We start from the raw sequence: 18,695 nt of genomic DNA, 5'->3' as shown, positions 1-18,695 counted from the left end.
GATCCCTTTTTCTTTCAAACCACAGAAACTTCCTTTGCAACAAAGAAGTACATCTGTGTAAAATAAATAAGCACATAGGCCATATATGACAATATATGTCTCCCTCTGCACTTGTAGTCCACCATCTCTTCACTTCACCAACAGTTTACTGAAGTCATGATCAGGCCCTGCAAGAATCAGAGTCTGAAGATCTTTCATGGTGGTTTTTCTGGTGCTCTTTTCATTACATTGGGAGGGCAAAGTGGAGTTTCTTTCCAATTAAGTTGTAAGGCATACTAACTTTTTTTTCGTTGTTCCTTGTAGTGAATTCATGACTCTAGAATGGTAGACATAACCCTTTGCTGTTTCCCATCCCCCTCTGCCTATCCTTCCCTTTTCTTAATCTATCATCCTTCCCTTTTTTCACCATCTTCCTCCATGCTCCTTTCCCTTGGAAGATAGTCAACCTAATCTAGTTAGCCTATACACAGTGGCTTTTTCAGCTTGGTGACGTTAATTTACCTTGTGGTGCTTTATTATTGAATGAATGAATTTTAATAAGATACTTGGAGGCCTCTCACAGACCTTGTTTTTAGAACTACTGATTTAGAATACGAGTCTCACACCAATTGAAAACAAAAAACACTCAATGGCTTTCTTCTCTGAATTGGATCCACATTTGCAGATAGCTCTTATCCCTCTCCATGTTGTTCTTACATCATAAGCAGGTGCAAGGAAATCTGACTTGACACTTCTCAGATAGCCTATGGTTTATGTACTCAGACAAGACTGGGACAAACAAGCCTGGGTCTGGCTTTCCAAGATTGAAACAATCTTGTTTTAGGACCTTCTAGTGACATGTCAGTCCACAGACTCCTCAGGGTGCAGTCTCATAAAAGAGAGTTCTGCATCTGTGTCCATCTCTAACAGGATAGGCAGACATTGTGCTTTGGGTGACTTTGGGAGGTTGATTGTGTTTCTGTCAAGCTATATGTAGGTCATGAGCAAGACCAAAGAACAGAGCTCTCTTTTCATATTGGGGTTGGTGATGGTTGTATTGCTGACCAGAGGAGAGTCCAGAGGGGTCAAAGCTTTCAAAGCATTCTAACACCCAGTGCAAGACAGGATGCTGAGAGAACACAGAGCTACCAGAAGGGCTGAGAGCTTGGTGCAGCTGGAACAAGAGGACACAGCCTGGGGAAGCTCTCAGCTTGCCAACACTGGGCACGCTACTCTGGGTTGCAATGCCAGAGGCCACAGCAAACAGTGAAGGACATCAGCATATCTGGAAAACAGATCGCATGGAGAGGTTGCTCTGGAGGCTAAGAGAGAGGGAGTGTGAGACTGGATCTAGCTGGAGAGGAAATGGTCAACCTAGCATGGGATTCATTGCCAGAGAGGCGAAGACATGAAATGTAGCTTGGCATTTCTTGGAGAGCATTTGCTCTACATGTTTACATAGAGGTGTGACAAATGACTTTAGGAAGGCCATGGAGATTCATTCTCAACAGAGGATTCTTTTAACAGAATCAGACAACATTCAACGATGTCATTTTTGAATATTATAGAAAAAGAATGATTCCCCTTCCTTAATTTCTTTATATTTACTTATCAGTTTATATATTACATCCCCAACAAACTGCATGGTTCAGCTTGAATAAAACTTCAGCTTCTCAAGGGCAGGAGCTATTTCATTTTTTATTTTGTGTCCCTAGAACCTACAATAGTGCTTGACATGTTGCACCTGCTTAGGAAGAGCTTGGGGAGTGGATTCTCTTCTCCATTATCCCATCATTGCCTACTTGCTCTCCTCAGATAAAAAAGAAACAAACAGCCCCCTACTCTAACCACCTGAAAAAACTCAGCACAAAGAAACCAGTAAGAATGGTAGAGAGGAAAAGTGACATTTGCAAAGAGAATCTTTTATAGGTGCATCAAGATGGTCTCTCTCCAAATATACAAAAATATAACAGTAATCCCTCATATTGGCATAAAGCTGAGCAGTATTCCAAGGGATTTCCACATATATTACCTCATTTGATTCTTACAACAACCCTGAGGTAGGCAGACCCCCCATTTTAGAGATGGGAAAATGGAGGTTCAGAATACTGAAATGATTTTTCCAAGACCACATTGCAAGAAGACCAGAGATCGAGTCTTCTGACTGTATTCTCTCCACTGCACTGAACTGTCTCTGAAACATTTTTGATAACAAAACTCTCTGGTTCAATACTTCCAGTATCTACAGCAGCCCATGGGATGTAATTGAGGCTTTCATTTCCTGGGAGTTAATGTATATTTCCAAGTTAGAATGTATGATCTTTGAAGATAAAAATGGTTTCCTTCTTATTATTTAGTCTTTGGGGCTTAGCACAGTATCTGGTACACAGGAGGTGTTTAATAAATGCTTGTTGATTAATAAAGAGACATGATTGAAGAGTATGTGTTGGAGTATGGGCCTGTGGATGTGGCAATGGAGCAGTGTGTCAAAATGTAGAGGGCACTAACAAAACTTATACTCCTTTAGCAGCAGGAAACAATTGAGCTTAGCATCTGTTAAGTAAGACTAATCCAAATTGGAAACCAGCATAAGTTTTCTTCCCTTGACTTCCCTTTTGCAGATGAACTGCTGCCCTGCCTCCCCCTTCTCCCATGGTGGACTAGCCTTGTTGTGCCCTGGAATCTCTGTTTTCCCTGCTTCAAATGAATTTGTTTTAAAAAAGTTGAGGTAAGGTCATTTTTCATTGTACTTTCATCTGCTTGGTAAAGTTTTTCCTGGACACACACACACACACACACACACACACACACACACACAGATGCAAGTGAAGGCTCTCTCTGTTCTGAAGTCCAGGTCATGCTGTATCAAAATATATTAGCTAAGGAAAAAAGTTAGTACACAGGCTGTATATTACAGTAAACAGGTTACTATGTGGCATGTATCAAAAGTCTTAGTGCAGTTGAAAGCTTTAATAGCTTTAAGTTATAATTACTTAAGATTTTTGGGACACCCTATATTGCTCTCCATTTGGAAAGCCCCAAAGAGCACTCTCAGTTTTGGCGCATGAAACTTGGGAGAGAAAGCTTTGGGTGACCTTAAGCGTATAGATATAAAGCCAGAAGAGGTCTCAGGGGTCAGCTGGTCCGGTTGTCTTATTTTTCAGATGAGCAAACAGGTCCAGAGTGGAATGACTTGTCTAAGATCATAAAAGCATTAAGTTACAGACCTAGGGTTATGAACTCCAAAACCATAACTCCTCCCACTATATCATGCTGCCTCTCCATAACTTATCCATGCCTGAAGCAGAGGTCATTGTGGTCATTGTGGGGTTATCAGCATTTCTTGTCTTATAATTAAGATACTTGGATATCCCTATTGTGGATCATACTTTGAGAAATGCCACTTTGGGGTTGGTGTCTGACATCAGTAAAAGATTTCTTATCGCTATCAGATCCCGGCTGCCCCAATCCACACTCCATGTTATGATGCGGGCTAAGGCATTGAAAACCTAGGCTAAAATGCAAGTTGCCAAGGAGGTACCATTCCTATGGTTAGTTATTAAGAACTTAATCTGATTTACTTTATCTAATTAGTTAGTTAATAGTGGGATCCTAGGGGAACAAGACACAGGTGAATTAAATTTTGATGAACAAAGATCTTGCTAGGAGAGATTTTTGAAGTCATTGAGGCCAATAGCTTCATTTTACAGATGAGAGAGCTATAGCTCAGAGAAGTAAATCATATTTCCTAAGGTCACACAGCTGAGAAGGAGCACAGCAAGGATTCAAACCCAATGGTTATTCCATCATACAAGGCTGAAGGTTCAAGGCATATGGCTCTTGTTAGGCATGGTAGAATCACAGATTGAGAGCTAGAAGAGGCCTTACAGGACTATCAAGTCCAACCTCTCATTCTACAAATGAGGAAACTGAGGCTGAGAGGTTAATTGACTTTCCCAGGTCACATAGTTGGTTAGTGTCTGAGGCTAGATTTGAGCCCAGGTCTTCCCGATTCCAAGTCCAGTGTTCTATCTACTATTCCACACTACCTCCAAAGATAGAACAAGACCAGTAAAGAATCATGAATAATATAAGGGTATGAGTGCCTTTTAGGACTGGGTGAGGTGCTTTGAGGCCCATGGAAAATCCAAAGCAAGGGAGTTGACAAATTTTGCCTTTTGAGTACAATTCTTGCTGAAATCTCATTTACTTTGAAACAGGCAATGAAAGCCCTCATCAACAATCCTGCCAAGTAGGGCTGGTTTAAATTCTGGGTTTCTGAAACAAATGTTTTTCTAAAATGCATCTCTTTGGTCAGCTTCCAGCCCACCAGCCCCCTTGATGTGATAGCCACAGGATGACTGCACTGATTGGAGCCAGTTGGCTCTAGTCTGAACCCTCTGAGAAAGTGACTAGGGTTTGGAGACAAGGCAAAAAGAACACAGACTGGTCATTTCCACAAGACCAGCTTTAATATGATTGTGGTTTGAAGCACAGAATAAATTAATGGTAAAGAAAATTCCAAACAAACAAAATCCCATGAAAGCTTTGAAAAAAAATGAACAGAAAAAAACAAAAACCAACCAACCCTTTCCTCCCCCATTTCAAAGAAAAAGGACCGGGGTGTACAAGCTACATGACAATAGAAATACAACAGAGGAGTCATGAATAGATCTTCCAGGTCACTGAATCTGTCCCAGACTCCCTGGGCAGCTGGGAACTGGTCCCCTTTGGTGCTAAGGACGCCCTGGGGCCAGCTGGGGTTTAGGGAGGAGGGCGTGGCCGTCACAATGCCTGGCCCTTTCTTGGAAGAACCAGTGAAAACTACACAAGGACAAAAATGCACTCGAGGGTCTGTCAGATTCATACTCGGTGGCTCGGTTTTTATTCTCATTCAGGCCGGCAGAGTTAGTAAAGGTGGTTTTTGTCATCGGGGAAAGAGGTCAGGATTGTGATCTCGTCCCGCCAGCACTTGGGCCTCGGAGTGAAAACCAGAAACCGTAAAGAGAGGAATGTGGCTTAGAAAGACAGAGATGGACACGGCGCAGTAAAAAGGGCAAGCATGCAAGTGTTTTCTACATTTGGCAGTAAAGTAGGAGAATTGGCCAGCTTTGTTCACGCACAGTTCCAGAATTGGAATTCTCTTCTCGAGAAGAGTCACACCCCATGGGGAACGAGGACGGAATCAAGTCAAAGGTGGCTCTTGCTAGGTTTTGGCAGATTGTTTTGTTTTGTTGTGTGTATGTGTGGTGTATATATATAGATATTTTTAAATGCATAGAGATCGACTCTTTTCATTGGGTTCAGCCCTGAGCTTGCCGTCCCCTTTCCTGGGTCTCAGGGTCTCAAAGTTCTGGTTTATTTCATTGGGGTGGGGGACGGGACCGTCCTCGGGGTGGGGGGTGTCAGCAGGCAATCTCCTCCAGGGTCCCCAGAGTCGTCTGCAGGGGCACGTTCACAGTGTGGCTGATGGTTTCAGAGTGGTTTGGCATCGTGTCGCAGGTACTCTGGGGAGGAAGAGAAGTGGAGCAGACTTAGTGCATGGCCCACTGCTGGGTTTCCCTGAGTCCTCCTTTGGTTGGCAGGGCACTGGGCAATATACTGGTCTTATTCTGTGCCTGGGGAAGTCTCAGCTTGGGGAAGGTTTTAGAAACGTCACAGAACCACCTAGTCCAACTGTAATTGGATTCTAGTCCAACTTTAGAACCAACTCTAGTCCAACGCCTTCATTTTTCACATGAGGAAATGCAGGCACTAAGAGGTTCAATGATTTGCCCAGGACCACATAGGTAGTAAGGGTCTGAAGAAGGGTTTGACCTCAGAGACCTAGAGCTAGAAAGGGTCTCAGAGGCCATCTGATCCAATCGACTCATTCTTTTCAGATGATGAAATTGAGATGAAGTAAGTGTCTCGGCCCAAAGTCCTTGCCCAAGTAGTAAATCATGGATGTGGGATTTGAACCCAAGTTCTTTGACTATAGATCCAGAGCTCTTTCTACCATAACACTCTGCCTCCCTCTATGTTGGTGGAGAGTACTACAAAGCCTCTAGGTGGTGCCATGATGCACAGAATGCTGGGTCTGGAGTCAGGAAGGCTCCTTTTCTTGAGTTCAAATACCGCTGAAGACACTTATTAGCTGTGTGACTCTGGGCAAGTCATTTCAAGTTATTTGCCTCAGTTTATTTTTTTTTTGTAAAACAAGCTGAAATAGGAAATGACAAACCACTTTGGGATCTTTGCCAAGAAAACTCCAAATGGGGTCACAAAGAGTCCGACATGACTGAAACAACCAAACAAGAAAAACAAAAGCAGAGGGAGGAAGGAGGATCATTCAGATCCTGGGTAGGGAGAGAGGGCATCATAAATACCTTGATGACATTAAAGTTAGGAATTGCCTAGCACATAGGAAGTGCTTAAAGAATGTTTGTTCATTTGATTTCATTGGCTGAATTAGAGGCTAATCTAGGCTAATCCTATCATTTTACAGATGAAGAAACTGAGGACCAGGGAGTGAATAGGATCACAGGATCATCGTTGTGGAGCTAGAGGGGACCTCAGAGGCCATCAAATCTGGCCCCTTTATTTTTTGTTGTTCAGTTGTGTCAGACTCTCCATGACTCCATTTGGTGTTTTTTTGGCAGAAATGCTGGAGGGGTTTGCCATTTCCCTCTCCAGCTCATTTGACATATGAGGAAACTGAGGCAAACAAGGTGAAGTGACTTGCCCAGGGTCATACAGCTAGTAAGTGATTGAGGTCTGATTTGAAGTCAGGAAGATGTCTTTCCAACTCTGGGTCCAGCGCTCTATTCACAGTAACGCCACCTAACTGTCCTTTATTTTACGCATGAGGAAATTTGTGGCAGAGAAAGGTCAAAAAGCAAGGTCACACAGGCAGTGTCAGATTCTTTAACTCCAAATCCATTGCTCATTCTGGGACTGAGAGGGCTTCACTCTCATCACCAACTTGGTCTCCCCTCTGCTCCCCCACCTCCAATTCCATGGAACAAGTTGTCCCACTGTTTATATTTCTAGAGAAGATTCCTTTGTTTTCAGGCTTCCATGGCCTAGCTTGCCTCCAGTGTTTTTGGCTCCACTGAGCTTTCCCCTCTAGTCTTCTCACGTCTGTCTGCTGAAGGACCTGGGGAGTAACAAGCCTGCGGTATGGCTAACCCAGCTGCTGTCCATGGTAGGGAGGAAGAATGGACTGCCCTAAGCATGGGGTATTGGTAACCCAGCTGCTGTCCATGGTGTAGACGAAGGATGGGCTGCCTGACTGAATTCACAGCACTCAAGTGCTGAGGTTAGAGACATAAAGTAGGGGGGTGCCAGGATGGAAGATAACCCTGAGTAGAAAAGGAAGTGGCAGGGGGCAGGGTGTTGGGGATCTGGGGCTGTCATCCTCTGCTAGTCAGTTTGTTATGAAGACCACACTGCTGAATTTGGAGTCAAAGGACATGAGTTCAAATTTTGGCTCTGTTACTTTAACTATGTGACTTTAGGCAAATCCCCTGACCCCTCTGGGTCTCAGTTTCCTCAGTGTAGTACTGTGGAAAAAGTATATAGAGAGAGGACCTTGGCTCAGACTCTGACTTTGCTCCTTACCACCTGTGTAACTTTGGGCAAATCACGTAACTGCTTGATGCCTCAGTTTCTTAACAGCTTGATGCCATCTTTGGTGGCATATGAGGTCCTTTACCAAATCTAAGGCTCTAAGATCATATGCCCTATAGAAGGGTATCTGAATTAGGTTTCTGGGAGCTGGGATAGGTTGCCTTGAGCTTTTGTGGTGTTTCTTTCTCCCTCCCTCCCTTCCTCCCTCCCTCCCTCTCTCTCTCTCTCTCCTTTTCTCTCTCTCTTCTGTCAGTCTTTTCCTTTTCCTCTCATACTTCTGCCTGTCTCTCTCCTTTTTTTCTTCTCTCTTCTATCTCTTTCTTTTCCCCCCTCTTTTTGTCTGTCTCTCTCCTTCCCCGCTCTTTATTCTGTTTCTTTCATTTCCCCTTCTCTCTTCTGTCTCTGTCTACCTATCTCCATCTCTTCCATGACAAAAGACACTGTATGTATGAGATGACCAAGTGGAGAGAAGGGTACATCCTATAGTCAAACCAGGAGTAGGCTGAATGCAAGTTCCTTCTGGGATTAGAAAAGAGGAAGAGGGCCTAGAAGAGGCATAAGAGGGCATGTAACCATAAGATAAGAGAATCAGGGGTCACAGAATTACAGATTTAGAGTCAGAAGGGATTTCAGGGGTCATTTAGTTTAATTCTCTTTTACAGATGAGGAAACTGAGGCCCACAAAAGTTCATACAAGTCATAAGAAATAGAAAGTGGGATTTAAACCTATAGCTCTGTAACTCCAATATAGCATTATCACCCCCCCCCCAACTCCCTTGAATTTCCCCTGCTGAGGGGAAACAGAAGCCCATGAAAGTGAAGAGACTTGCCTAAGGTCTTATGGTTGGAAGTAGCTAAGCCAGGATTTGAACTCAGATTTCAAATAGAGTAGTTTTCCTATACACATGTCTAAAATGAAGATTACGTTAGCAAAAGAGAGAGAATGATGAAGAGAAAAGCAAAAGAGGAGGAAAGAAGGGATGGTTGAGGACATTCATAGGTCTGAATATTGTCTCTAGCTTCTTCTGGGGCCTAATGAGGAATCCAGGTCAGTAGGAACCAAAGTGGGAAGGGAAGGCCATTGGCTCTCTCCATGATTTGAACCTAAGATCACTCTAAAGAGGATGTATTATCGAATAATTTCACACCCAGTGACCTGAACCAACGTTCTCATCAAAGGGATGTACTGGATGAAGGGCCCTTTGGGACAGTGCATTCCAGGAGTTCAGGGATCAGATGAGAAGTAGTTGAACTTGAGTTTTAAGAAGGCAGTGGCAATGTATGAGAGTTTTTAGGCAGACTTCCAGGTAACAAATGGCAAACCCTTTCCTGGTATGCCTGGGCAGTAGAGCCAGCTTAGAGTGTTGGGCTGGGCTACAGTCTACTTGGTTTCAGGATAAATAAGTACCCTACAGTTTTATAACCCTCCTTAGGTCAACTCTGGATAGAGTGGAGCAGGAGAGATGGGAGGTAAAACCACAGCATGAACAAGTGGGCATAAATCACCTGACCAGTCCTATTCCTCTGTGTGCTCAGAGAAAACACTGAATGCTTTGGGCAAGTATACTGCTAAAAATAAAGCTTGAGGGAGGGGTGGAGTGTAGAAGGGAACCAGATGAGGTGCTTCAGGCAGGGATAGTTTGGACTGGGTGATGAAATCCAGTGGCAGATCAACCCAGTCAGCACTGAGGGACCCATCCGACTAGGAGATGGTGAATGGTACCAATGCCAGGCCAGATCAGACCAAGAAGAAGCAGGGAAGTGGAGAATGAAAAGGAGGAAAGGAAAGAGGAGGAAAAATGCAGGAGGATAAAGGAGAAAAAGAAAATTAGCCAATCAACCCACAGTCTTTGAATGCCTACTTTGAACATGGTACTGTGAGAGGTTCAATTGAGAATTCAAAGATATCTTTGGTTTAGGAGGAGAGACAGGATGAATATACATGTAGCAGATCAATTAAGCCTCAAACTATGTGATAGTGCAATAGGAGTTCAGAAAAGGGAGGGCATGTGTGTATGTGTGTGTGTGTGTGTGTGTGTGTGTGTGTGTGTGTGTGTGTGTGTATTAATCGTGGAAAGCTTTCTCTAAGAGATGAGACCTGATTGAAGGAACTGGGGATATTTAGAATGGCAAAGAGAAGACTCACTTAGGGGTTGGGCTGTAAAGGTGTGTGTGGCTACGATAGCTTTCTTCAAGTATATGAAGGGTTGGGGTAGCTGGGTTGCACAGTCCATATAGCACTGGTCCTGGAGTCAGGGGATGTGAGTTCAAATCTTAGCTCTGACACTTGCTAGCTCTGTGACCCTGGACAAGTCGCTTAACCCTAAATGCCTCCAAAACAAAAGTATATGAAGGGTTGTTATGTATGTAGTTAGATCAACCTTGTTCTGTTTGGTCCAGGGAGACAGAATCAGGAGGAAGGCGTGAGCTTAAAGAGGAAGTTTTAGGTTTGAAATTTAACAATGAATGAGCGCTGTCCAAACACAGAAGAAGAGGCTGTGTCAGGAGGTGGCAGGCTCTCCATCATTAGCATCTTGGTGTAGAGGCTAGGTGACTACTTGCTAGGTATGTCGTGGTGGGGGCTCTTTTAAGGTATGAGTCAGACAAAACGAAGACTGAGGTCCTTCCTGACTCTCAAATTCTCTGGTTTGACTTCTGAGTGGGTCTTGGATGGTTGGGATATGGCTCATTGGAGAGGAGAAGGGAGGGCATTCCAGGTTACAAAAAGAGCTTGAGTAAAGGTATAGGGTCAGGAATGATCATGGGGGAATGTGTAGCCACAAATGAAGAAGAAGGTGGATGCTGGGGAGAGGTAAGAAATGTGGTTGGTGTAAAATGCACTGAATTTTGAGTCAGAGAACCTGGGTTTGAATCATTGCTCTGTATTATAACATTGTAATTATTATCTAGTTCATATTTATATAAAAATATAATATATAAGTATCATAATTAGAGTTACAAGGGGCCACACAAACTTTTTGAAGCATATGTATTTTAGAGAAGAAAAGACTCAAAGAAGTGACTTGTCTAAGGTCACACAGTCTGGATTTGATTTGGTAGGTGATAAGAATCATCATGGGTTCTTGAGTAGGGGAATGACAGGATCATAGATTGGACCTTGGAGGCCATCTAGTATAACTCCTTCATTATACCGATGGGGAAACTGAGACCCCAGATTTGCTCAAGATCACAGAAAGTGGTAGAATTTAGGTTCATGCCCCAGTTTTTATTCCCAAATCCAATGCTCTAATCCAAACCCTTCATTTTCCAGAAGAGAAGACTCAGTTCCACAGAAGTTACATAGGTACAGAGTCATAGGAAAAACATTTGAACCCAGGCCCTTTGATTAAAAATAGAACCTTTCCATTTTGCTATGCTATGTGTATATGTGGTTTGTTAGGAAGATTAGTTTGGCAGTAGAGTATGCGTGTTCATCCTTCGCTGCCAAAGAAGACCATGCCATCAGAGAAATGATGACATGACTTGCACTTGACTTTGAGTGAGGGCTGTGCAGGTCACCAGCCTCACTTCTCCGCCAGAGCCATCTGAATGCAGTGACCAGATATTCATCAGGATGACTGGAGATGACCCAGTATGAGGCAATTGGGGTTAAGTGACTTGCCCAAGGTCACACAGCTAGTGAGGGTCAAGTGTCTGAGGTGAGGTTTGAACTTGGGTCCTCCTGATTCCTGCACTGGTATTCTATGCACTGTACCACCTAGCTGCCTCTTACAGTAGAGTATAGGATTGCCAGGGATGGACAGCCAGGAATGAGAAGAGATATGAGTCCAAGAGCCTAGCTATGAGGCTGTTACAGTAATCCAGGCATGAAATAAGAAGCATTTGGACTACATTGGTGGCAGGAGGAATGGAGAGGAAAGGATGAATCTGGAAGGTATCCCAAAGGAGAAATTGCAGCTCTTAGTAGCACTGTCTGTAAGGGACAGAGAAAGAAAAGGCCAAGATGATTCTTAGCTTTCCAGCTTAGGATTCTGTATAACACCAGTAACAATGAAATGATTCATAAAAGGAGTCTGTGGTGGAGAGGAGGAAGCAAATGATGATGAATTCAGTTTAGACATGCTGAGATTGAGGAGATCATAGTCTAACAGAATCACAGGTATATACCTATAACAGACCTTAGAGGTCATTAAGTTGACTGCACCTTCAATTTACTGATGAGAAAACCTAAGTCTAGAGAGTTTGTCCAGGGTCACAAAGCCAGTGTGGGTCTGAGGAGAGATTTGTACCCAATTATGTCTGGATCCAAGTTGGATGCCCAATGCATTATGCCATGAGGAGACATCTAAGGCTATAATTTAGCTATAACTAGGACAGGGTGACTGGGCCTTTGTCACAGGCTGCCGAATTCTGAGAGTTCTTTTTAGCACTTACAGTCATTTAGCAGCCTAGAAATAAGGGAGGTAACAATCTATTTAGCAAGAATAATGAGTTAATATAGAAAACTATCAGATAGTACAGCTTCCTACTCCAGAGGAGCTCCTCTCAGCCATCCCTTTGACACCCACTGACTTCAGAAGACATCTTTGGTGCTGCTTGCCATGGATGTGGTTTATGCTACTTGCCCGAGGTTCAAAAATTTCTAGTTACTGCTCTGGTGATGGTTAAAGTCCTGAGAATAGGTTAACTTTCATGGGAGGGAGTACTGAATATCAGATCAGAGGACTGTAGACTGAGTCTCAGGGAAAAGAGAGAGAGGTGAGGGAGCATTCCCAGGTAGGTAGGGGGATTAAGGTAGGAGGACAGTAAAGTTCATTTTCTTCCCTTCTTCCCTCTCTCCCTTCCTCCCTCCTTCCCTCCCTCCCTCCCTCCCTTCCTTCTCCCTTTCTTTCCTTCCTTCTTTCTTTCCTTTCTTCCTTCCTTTCATCAAGAGTGATCAGAACATGTTTGAAAGTTCAAAGGAAGAAGTACTAGAAGGGACACAGTCACCAGGGGACAGAAAGAAGCCATGTCCCAGTTCCGTAACACCCCCCCACCCCTTTAGCATATTAGAAGGGAAGCTCTTTGAGACAAGGATTGTTTTATTCTTCATATTTCTATCCCAAGAACTTAGGACAGTGCCTGGCACACACTGAGTGCCCAATAGCTGCTTCTGGATCGATCAAATGAAAGCCTTGGAACAAGTAGAAATTCTTCCATGTTGGAGGTATATGAACAGCAATGGCTCTTAGTATTGAAAACACTGTCTAGATTGCGGTCCTCATATACTAAGTAGTGGATGGTTAGTTTCCAATATGCACCCTTGCTATTCCACCCCAAGCCTGGGGCCCTTGTGGCCCAAAGATTAGTAGTTTCCCAATTTGTGGCCTGGAGTGGAATCTGGACACACCCTCAGGTACCTATCTACTAGGAATATGGTGGCAGGGGTCATAGGATCATTGATTTAAAATTGGAAGGGACTCTAGAGGCCACTGAGTCCTAATCTCTCAGATGAAGAAACTTAGTCTTGGGGAGTTGAAGTGACTTGCCTGGAGTTATGCAGTATCTGGACAAAATTTGAACTCAGGTCTTCCTAATCCCAAGTTTTGCTGTCTCTGTACTATGCAACTTATCTGTCTACAAGGCCACCATATTGCTTTTTCCTTCCAGATAGGAAGAAGGGGGTCTAGGAAGCACCCCCCTTTTAGCAAAAGCTGTAAGGGAGAAGTCAGTTTACTCAGAATCTTCAGGGTTTTTTGTATCCCATTGTGACTTCCTTAGGTCCCCTTCCAGTACCTATTCTAGCATAGGGCAGGTGGGTAACTCCACTGATCTCTTAACTCATTTGTGGCCCTAAGGCTCAGATTTCCTCGAATCTCAAGGATTTGGTGGTGGGGAAAGTCAATGTTTAGGGCAAATTTGATTTCTTATTTGTTTTTCCTGTAAGGCACATCATTCCTATGGGTGAATGAGCTCTTTTGCTTGGCCCTGCTAACACCTGATTAGCATTAGCTTGTAATGGAAGGCAGACTGTGAACTGCTCCCTTGGATCTGTTAATTTAGCCACAATCAATGTAGCTGAGGTTTGCATACTGGTGCTCCTCTACCCACAAGGATGCCCATTCAGCTAATCCACACACTACCTTTCTGATTTGTTCTACTTTGAGAATGAAATATGGAGGTTCCCAATGGGAACAGACAGACCTTCTACTTCTGAATGAAGAAGGAATGTCTAGTAAAGCCTCCTTAGGCCTTGAAGCAACTGGGCAAGGGCTATCTCTGGACAGCTGGTAGGCTTGCCCCATCATGGCACAAAATCCTGCAGTATGCCCAGAGATGCCAGCCTACCCTGGGTAGAGAATTGTTCACTGAAGGCAGGGAAGATGCAAGGACGGGAAGCCTTTACTTTGCTGGGATCTCTGGGTAGGTTCGAACCCAGAGGAGGAAATGTGAAGGGCTAGTCCTGATAGCTCTGGCTGGCTTGGTTTTTATGAAGACAAACCAAAAAACCCCCAATCAAACCTCAGACCCACAATCCCCTCTTACCACGTTTTCATCGTGACTCCCTTCCTCTTCCTCTTTCCCGAGTAGATCTAACAACTTCTCTTTTATCAGCTGAAAAAGAAACAGACTTGGATGGGCTCAGGTATCAGGATCATACAAAGTCACCATACTGTACACAGCAGGAGAAGCAGCTTTAGATTCAGGCAGACTAAACAAAAAAACCACATATGAGATATATGATATATGCACATATTATATGTGTTGCATATGTAAATAATATATACACATGTGTATATATAAGTACATAATACACGCATATTATATATACATATATGTATGTGTGGAATAAAGTCAAATAAAATAAAACCCCACTAGTACAAAGTGGGGGTGAATGGGCTTGACATCTAATCTTCTGGCAGGAAACCTCTGAAGGCTGCTCAAAGCTAGAACGGAATTTTTCTCTACTGTATATTGTTCAGCATAGGTGAACCATTTGCCCGGGGCTTAGAGAGATTCATGCATAAACACAAATATACACATAGGTACATAGATTTGTACACAGAGTGCACAGACATTCATTCATGTCAGCCTATATATGGAATTTTGTTAAGGCGGATATTGTTCAGAATAGGCAGGCTTGGAGATACACATACGTGTATGTATGTATGTATACATATACATACACATATAATATACATACACACATACAAATGTGTATTTATCTCTATCTATCTACCTACCTACCTATCTATCTATCTATCTATCTATCTATCTATCTATCTATCTATCTATCTATCTATCTATCCCAGCAGCGAGGGCTTTTGTTTCTGGATGGAGATTGAAACCAGAAACAAAGCTAGACAGGTCTAAGTGGGGGGGGATGTTGTGGGAGAAAGGAAGGGAATGGGAGTATAGGAAGGAAAAGAGGATGGAAAAAGGAGGGAAAGGGGGAGAGAAAATAAGGAGATGAAAGAAGGGAAATGAGGAGAGGGAAGAAAAGGGGAGTATAGAAGAAGGAAAGTGATGGGAGAGGAGGAGAAGAGAAGAGGAAAAAGAAAAGGAGAGGTAAAGAGGAAGGGATGGAGGAGTGTTTCATCCTATATCTTTGGGGTAGCCAAGACCTCTAACTTGGGTCATTCAGTATCCATATGATCACACCCTTGATAACTACTTAATGTCAAAGACTGTATTCTTTCTTCTCTCCGCATTGTGCCTAGTGCAGAGCTCTGTTCATAGAGCGTTTCAGTAACCTTTTGCTGATGGGATTAAGATCTGGTCATTTGTTTTGTAGTCAGTCTTTGGGGGTGGGCATGACTGACAGAGGTAGGGATCTGTGAGGACAGTTTGTCACAGTACCCAAGATCAAGAAGTAGAAGGGACCCCAGAGGTCACCTAGTTCAGCTCACATGCTTTATAGAAGAAGCTGAAGTGTCTTATCCAAGCTTACCCACACAGTAAGCATTAAAAGTGTGATTTCAACTCAGGGTCTATGACTCTTGAGCCAGGGCTTTGTTCACAGAGCTATGCTCACTTTCCTGTAGTTTGTGGAACAGTAGATTTTAGAACATGGTTCTGTAAATTTGGGGACTGCAGTGTATGGAGAGGGCCTTAGGGTCAGGATCTGGAGAGCATCATATTTCATAGGAATTTAGAAACAACTGTGAATTTTACCTCGTAAATATAATCAAAGAGCTCTAGGATTGTAAGGATACTAGCACCGATAAACAATCCCATCTGACCACCGATGTCCCCTGTGGAGAGAAGAGAAAAGTCTGTTTTTATTTTCCCCAGTGAGGTAGCTTCTGTGGTGTATGTACCCCACACTCCTCTGAGATAATGTGGTCATGTATCCTGTCCTATAAGACTTCAGCAAGAATCCCCAAAGCTCTCTCTCTGGAGATGGAGAAATCATAATACAGAATGAGAAAGAAGGCTTGGGCTATCTTCCAGGCCAGGATGAGAGTCAAGATTTGTGCTCATGACTTGCATGAAGTTATGGTTACAGAATTCACATTGCCTCTGTTGTTATCTCATTGAATGAGGGCTAGATGCTCCTTCTTTTGGAGCTGAGTAAGAACATATGGCAGAAACAAAAAAGGCAAACTAGGCCATCTTTTACCTCATTCCTAAACTAGCCTCAATCACTCAATAGGCGTTGCCTCAGACAAACTGAGATCTGGGAAAAACCTTGGCTTCAAAAGGTCAAGGTCTCCCACAGTGTCTGGGGCCATCTCCAGTCGTCCACAGGACCCAGATGGCTCTGGAGGAGACAATGAGGCTGGTGTCTTTGCACGGCCTTCCTTCACTTAAATCCAGTTTACTTGCAAGTCAAGATATCACCTTCCTGATGTCACTAGTCCTCTTCTAGAATGAAGAACAACTGCCAAGTAGCCTGAGACATATCCATAGGTGGCTGAGATGGTCTTCCAGAGGCTGGTGTCCAGAGATCACAATGACATCCCCTATGGTGAAGTTTTCTTTGTGAATATTTGTGTGTATCTGTGTATACATGTGTGTCCTATAGATGGTAGTATGTGTGATGTGTGTGTATTGTGTGTAGGTGTGGGTGAGTGTGTGACTATATGTGTGTGGTATGTGTATGTATGTGTGGTGTATGTGTACGTTATATATGTGGTTTATGTGTGTATGTGTGTGTGGTCTATGTATGTGTATATATGTGTGTGTGGTATATATATGTGGTATGCGTGTATTATGTGTAGGTGTGGGTGAGTGCATGGCTATGTGTGTATGGTATGTGTATGCGTATGTGGTATATACATGTGTATATATGTGTGTGGTATATATATATGTGTGGGGTGTATGTAGTGTGTATATGGAATGTGTGTATATCTGTGAGGTGTGTGTTTGTGTTATGTGTATGTGGTTTCCTGTATATATATATATACATATACATATAATATATATATACCTATCTATCTATTTGTAGTACGTATATGTATACATATGTGTGTGTGGGATGTGTGTGCAGTATATGAACAGCATGTGTGTGTGGGGGTGGGGGTGTATGTGTGTGTGGGTGTGTGAAGGGGAGGGAGAAGGTTTTTGGGCTGAAGGCTCTGGGGTGTTTGGGTGGTAGCTTCCCTGCTGAAAGATGAGCAGATGGCAGTATTGTTTGCTATTTGAGGGAGGAGGAAGAGGATGCTGGGAATGAGCCCCTCTTCTCATCAGAGCTAGTACAAACATCTTTGGTGGGTCAGACTTCAAGCTTCCTTTTCCTTCCCATCTTTTTTAATGGAGGTGGCATGAGAATACATCATGAATTCAGTTCAGGAAATAAAGGTCAGACCCAGTGAGAGGCTTGGCAAACGTTTGCAGCTCTTGCTGGGGATGACATCTCATGACACAAGGGAAGATGTAGGTCTCCCAGGGTGAGAAGGTCGCCTCACTCAGAGCTCCTCCATGTCAGTGCCATGGCAACCTCCATGGCTTGGCTTGGAACCCTATTTACTGTTGGGAAAACTGTGCCTGGGCTGTGTTCCAGGCCTCAACCTTGGGAAGCAAAGTGAGGGAGAGAAGTCATTCTCCTTGGACCTCAGCACCAGGCATTTGGAGTCTCAGGCTGAGTCCTGGTCAGAGCCAGTTGTAGGCATAAAACCGTGGGGTAGAGGGTTCCATGGAGGGCCTTGCTGTTGCTCCAATACTTCCCCTATTCAGCTTAGCGTGTGCCCCAACTCCAGCTTGTAGTCTTGGAGCCTCATCTTACTGGCTTAGGGCAAACACAGATGGTGTCTATTCTGAGGTCAATAACATCAGTGGTCTGAGAGCTGTATCCATAGCAAGCTCTCAATAAATACTTGTTAAGTTGATTGTTGGGGTCATAGGATCCTAGGGTTAGAGCCAGAAGGGGCCTTAGAGGCCATAGAGTCCAACAATAGAAGAAACCGAGGTTCAAAGTGGTTTAATGACTTATTCAAGGTCACAAAGGCAGTGTCAGGTTTTGAACCCAGGTTACCTGGTTTAAATCCAGCATCCTTTACACCAGATCAAACTGCTTCTCATTTTGACTGGGAACCTCAGACTCAGAATGGGAAGGGACCGCAGAGGACTTCGAGTTAGCCTGTGCCTGAACAGTATCCAATATCCCTGAGACAAGTGGCAATTTAGCCCCTGCTTGAAGACCTCAAGGGATGGGGAATTCACTACCTCCTGAGACAGCTAGGTGGGCAGTGGATCAAGTGATAAGCCTAGAGTCAGGAAGACCTGACTTCAAATCCTGCCTCATACACTTGCCGGCCTCAGTGTTCTCATCTGTTAAATTCTGTTTTCTCTACCACAGAGAACACAATTGGCTTCTTAGTCATTTTACTTTTAATTTGGATGACTTTCTCAGTTTTTTTTTTTTTCTGAAAAGCAGATTTTAGGGAAAGTAATAATACCGGGGACTGCTAGGTGGCGCCATAACAGATAGAGTGCTAGGGCTGGAATCAGGATGACTCCTCTTCCTGAGTTCAAATCCAGCCTCAAACACTTACTAGCTGTGTGACCCTGCGCTAGTCATCTCACCCTGTTTGCCTCAGTTTCTTCATGTATAAAATGAGTTTCTAGAAGGAAATGGCCAACCACTCCAGTATCTTTGCCAAGAAAATCCCAAATGGGATCACAGAGAGTCAAACATGACTGAAAAAGGACTGAACAAGAAC

At 43.6% G+C, this 18,695-nt stretch overlaps 1 protein-coding gene across 1 annotated transcript in view; it reads right to left on the bottom strand.

Moving 5' to 3' along the window:
* Positions 1 to 4,429: 4,429 nt before the first annotated feature.
* LOC140527776 (acid-sensing ion channel 2-like) overlaps positions 4,430 to 18,695 on the bottom strand; it is a 370,541-nt gene continuing 356,275 nt past the window's right edge. Inside the window, exons 8-10 of the mRNA XM_072644950.1 lie at positions 15,706 to 15,785; positions 14,077 to 14,145; positions 4,430 to 5,486 (exon numbers count right to left, since the gene is read on the bottom strand). Of these exons, the coding sequence (XP_072501051.1) occupies positions 5,385 to 5,486; positions 14,077 to 14,145; positions 15,706 to 15,785 (251 nt within the window). The 3' untranslated portion in view covers positions 4,430 to 5,384. The remainder of the gene's footprint in view (positions 5,487 to 14,076; positions 14,146 to 15,705; positions 15,786 to 18,695) is intronic.

This window comes from Notamacropus eugenii, chromosome 2 (genome assembly GCF_028372415.1).
Source record: "Notamacropus eugenii isolate mMacEug1 chromosome 2, mMacEug1.pri_v2, whole genome shotgun sequence".
Taxonomy (NCBI): Eukaryota; Metazoa; Chordata; class Mammalia; order Diprotodontia; family Macropodidae; genus Notamacropus; species Notamacropus eugenii.
Note: the sequence above shows the minus strand (reverse complement) of the source record. Positions and strands in the feature narration are given on the sequence as shown.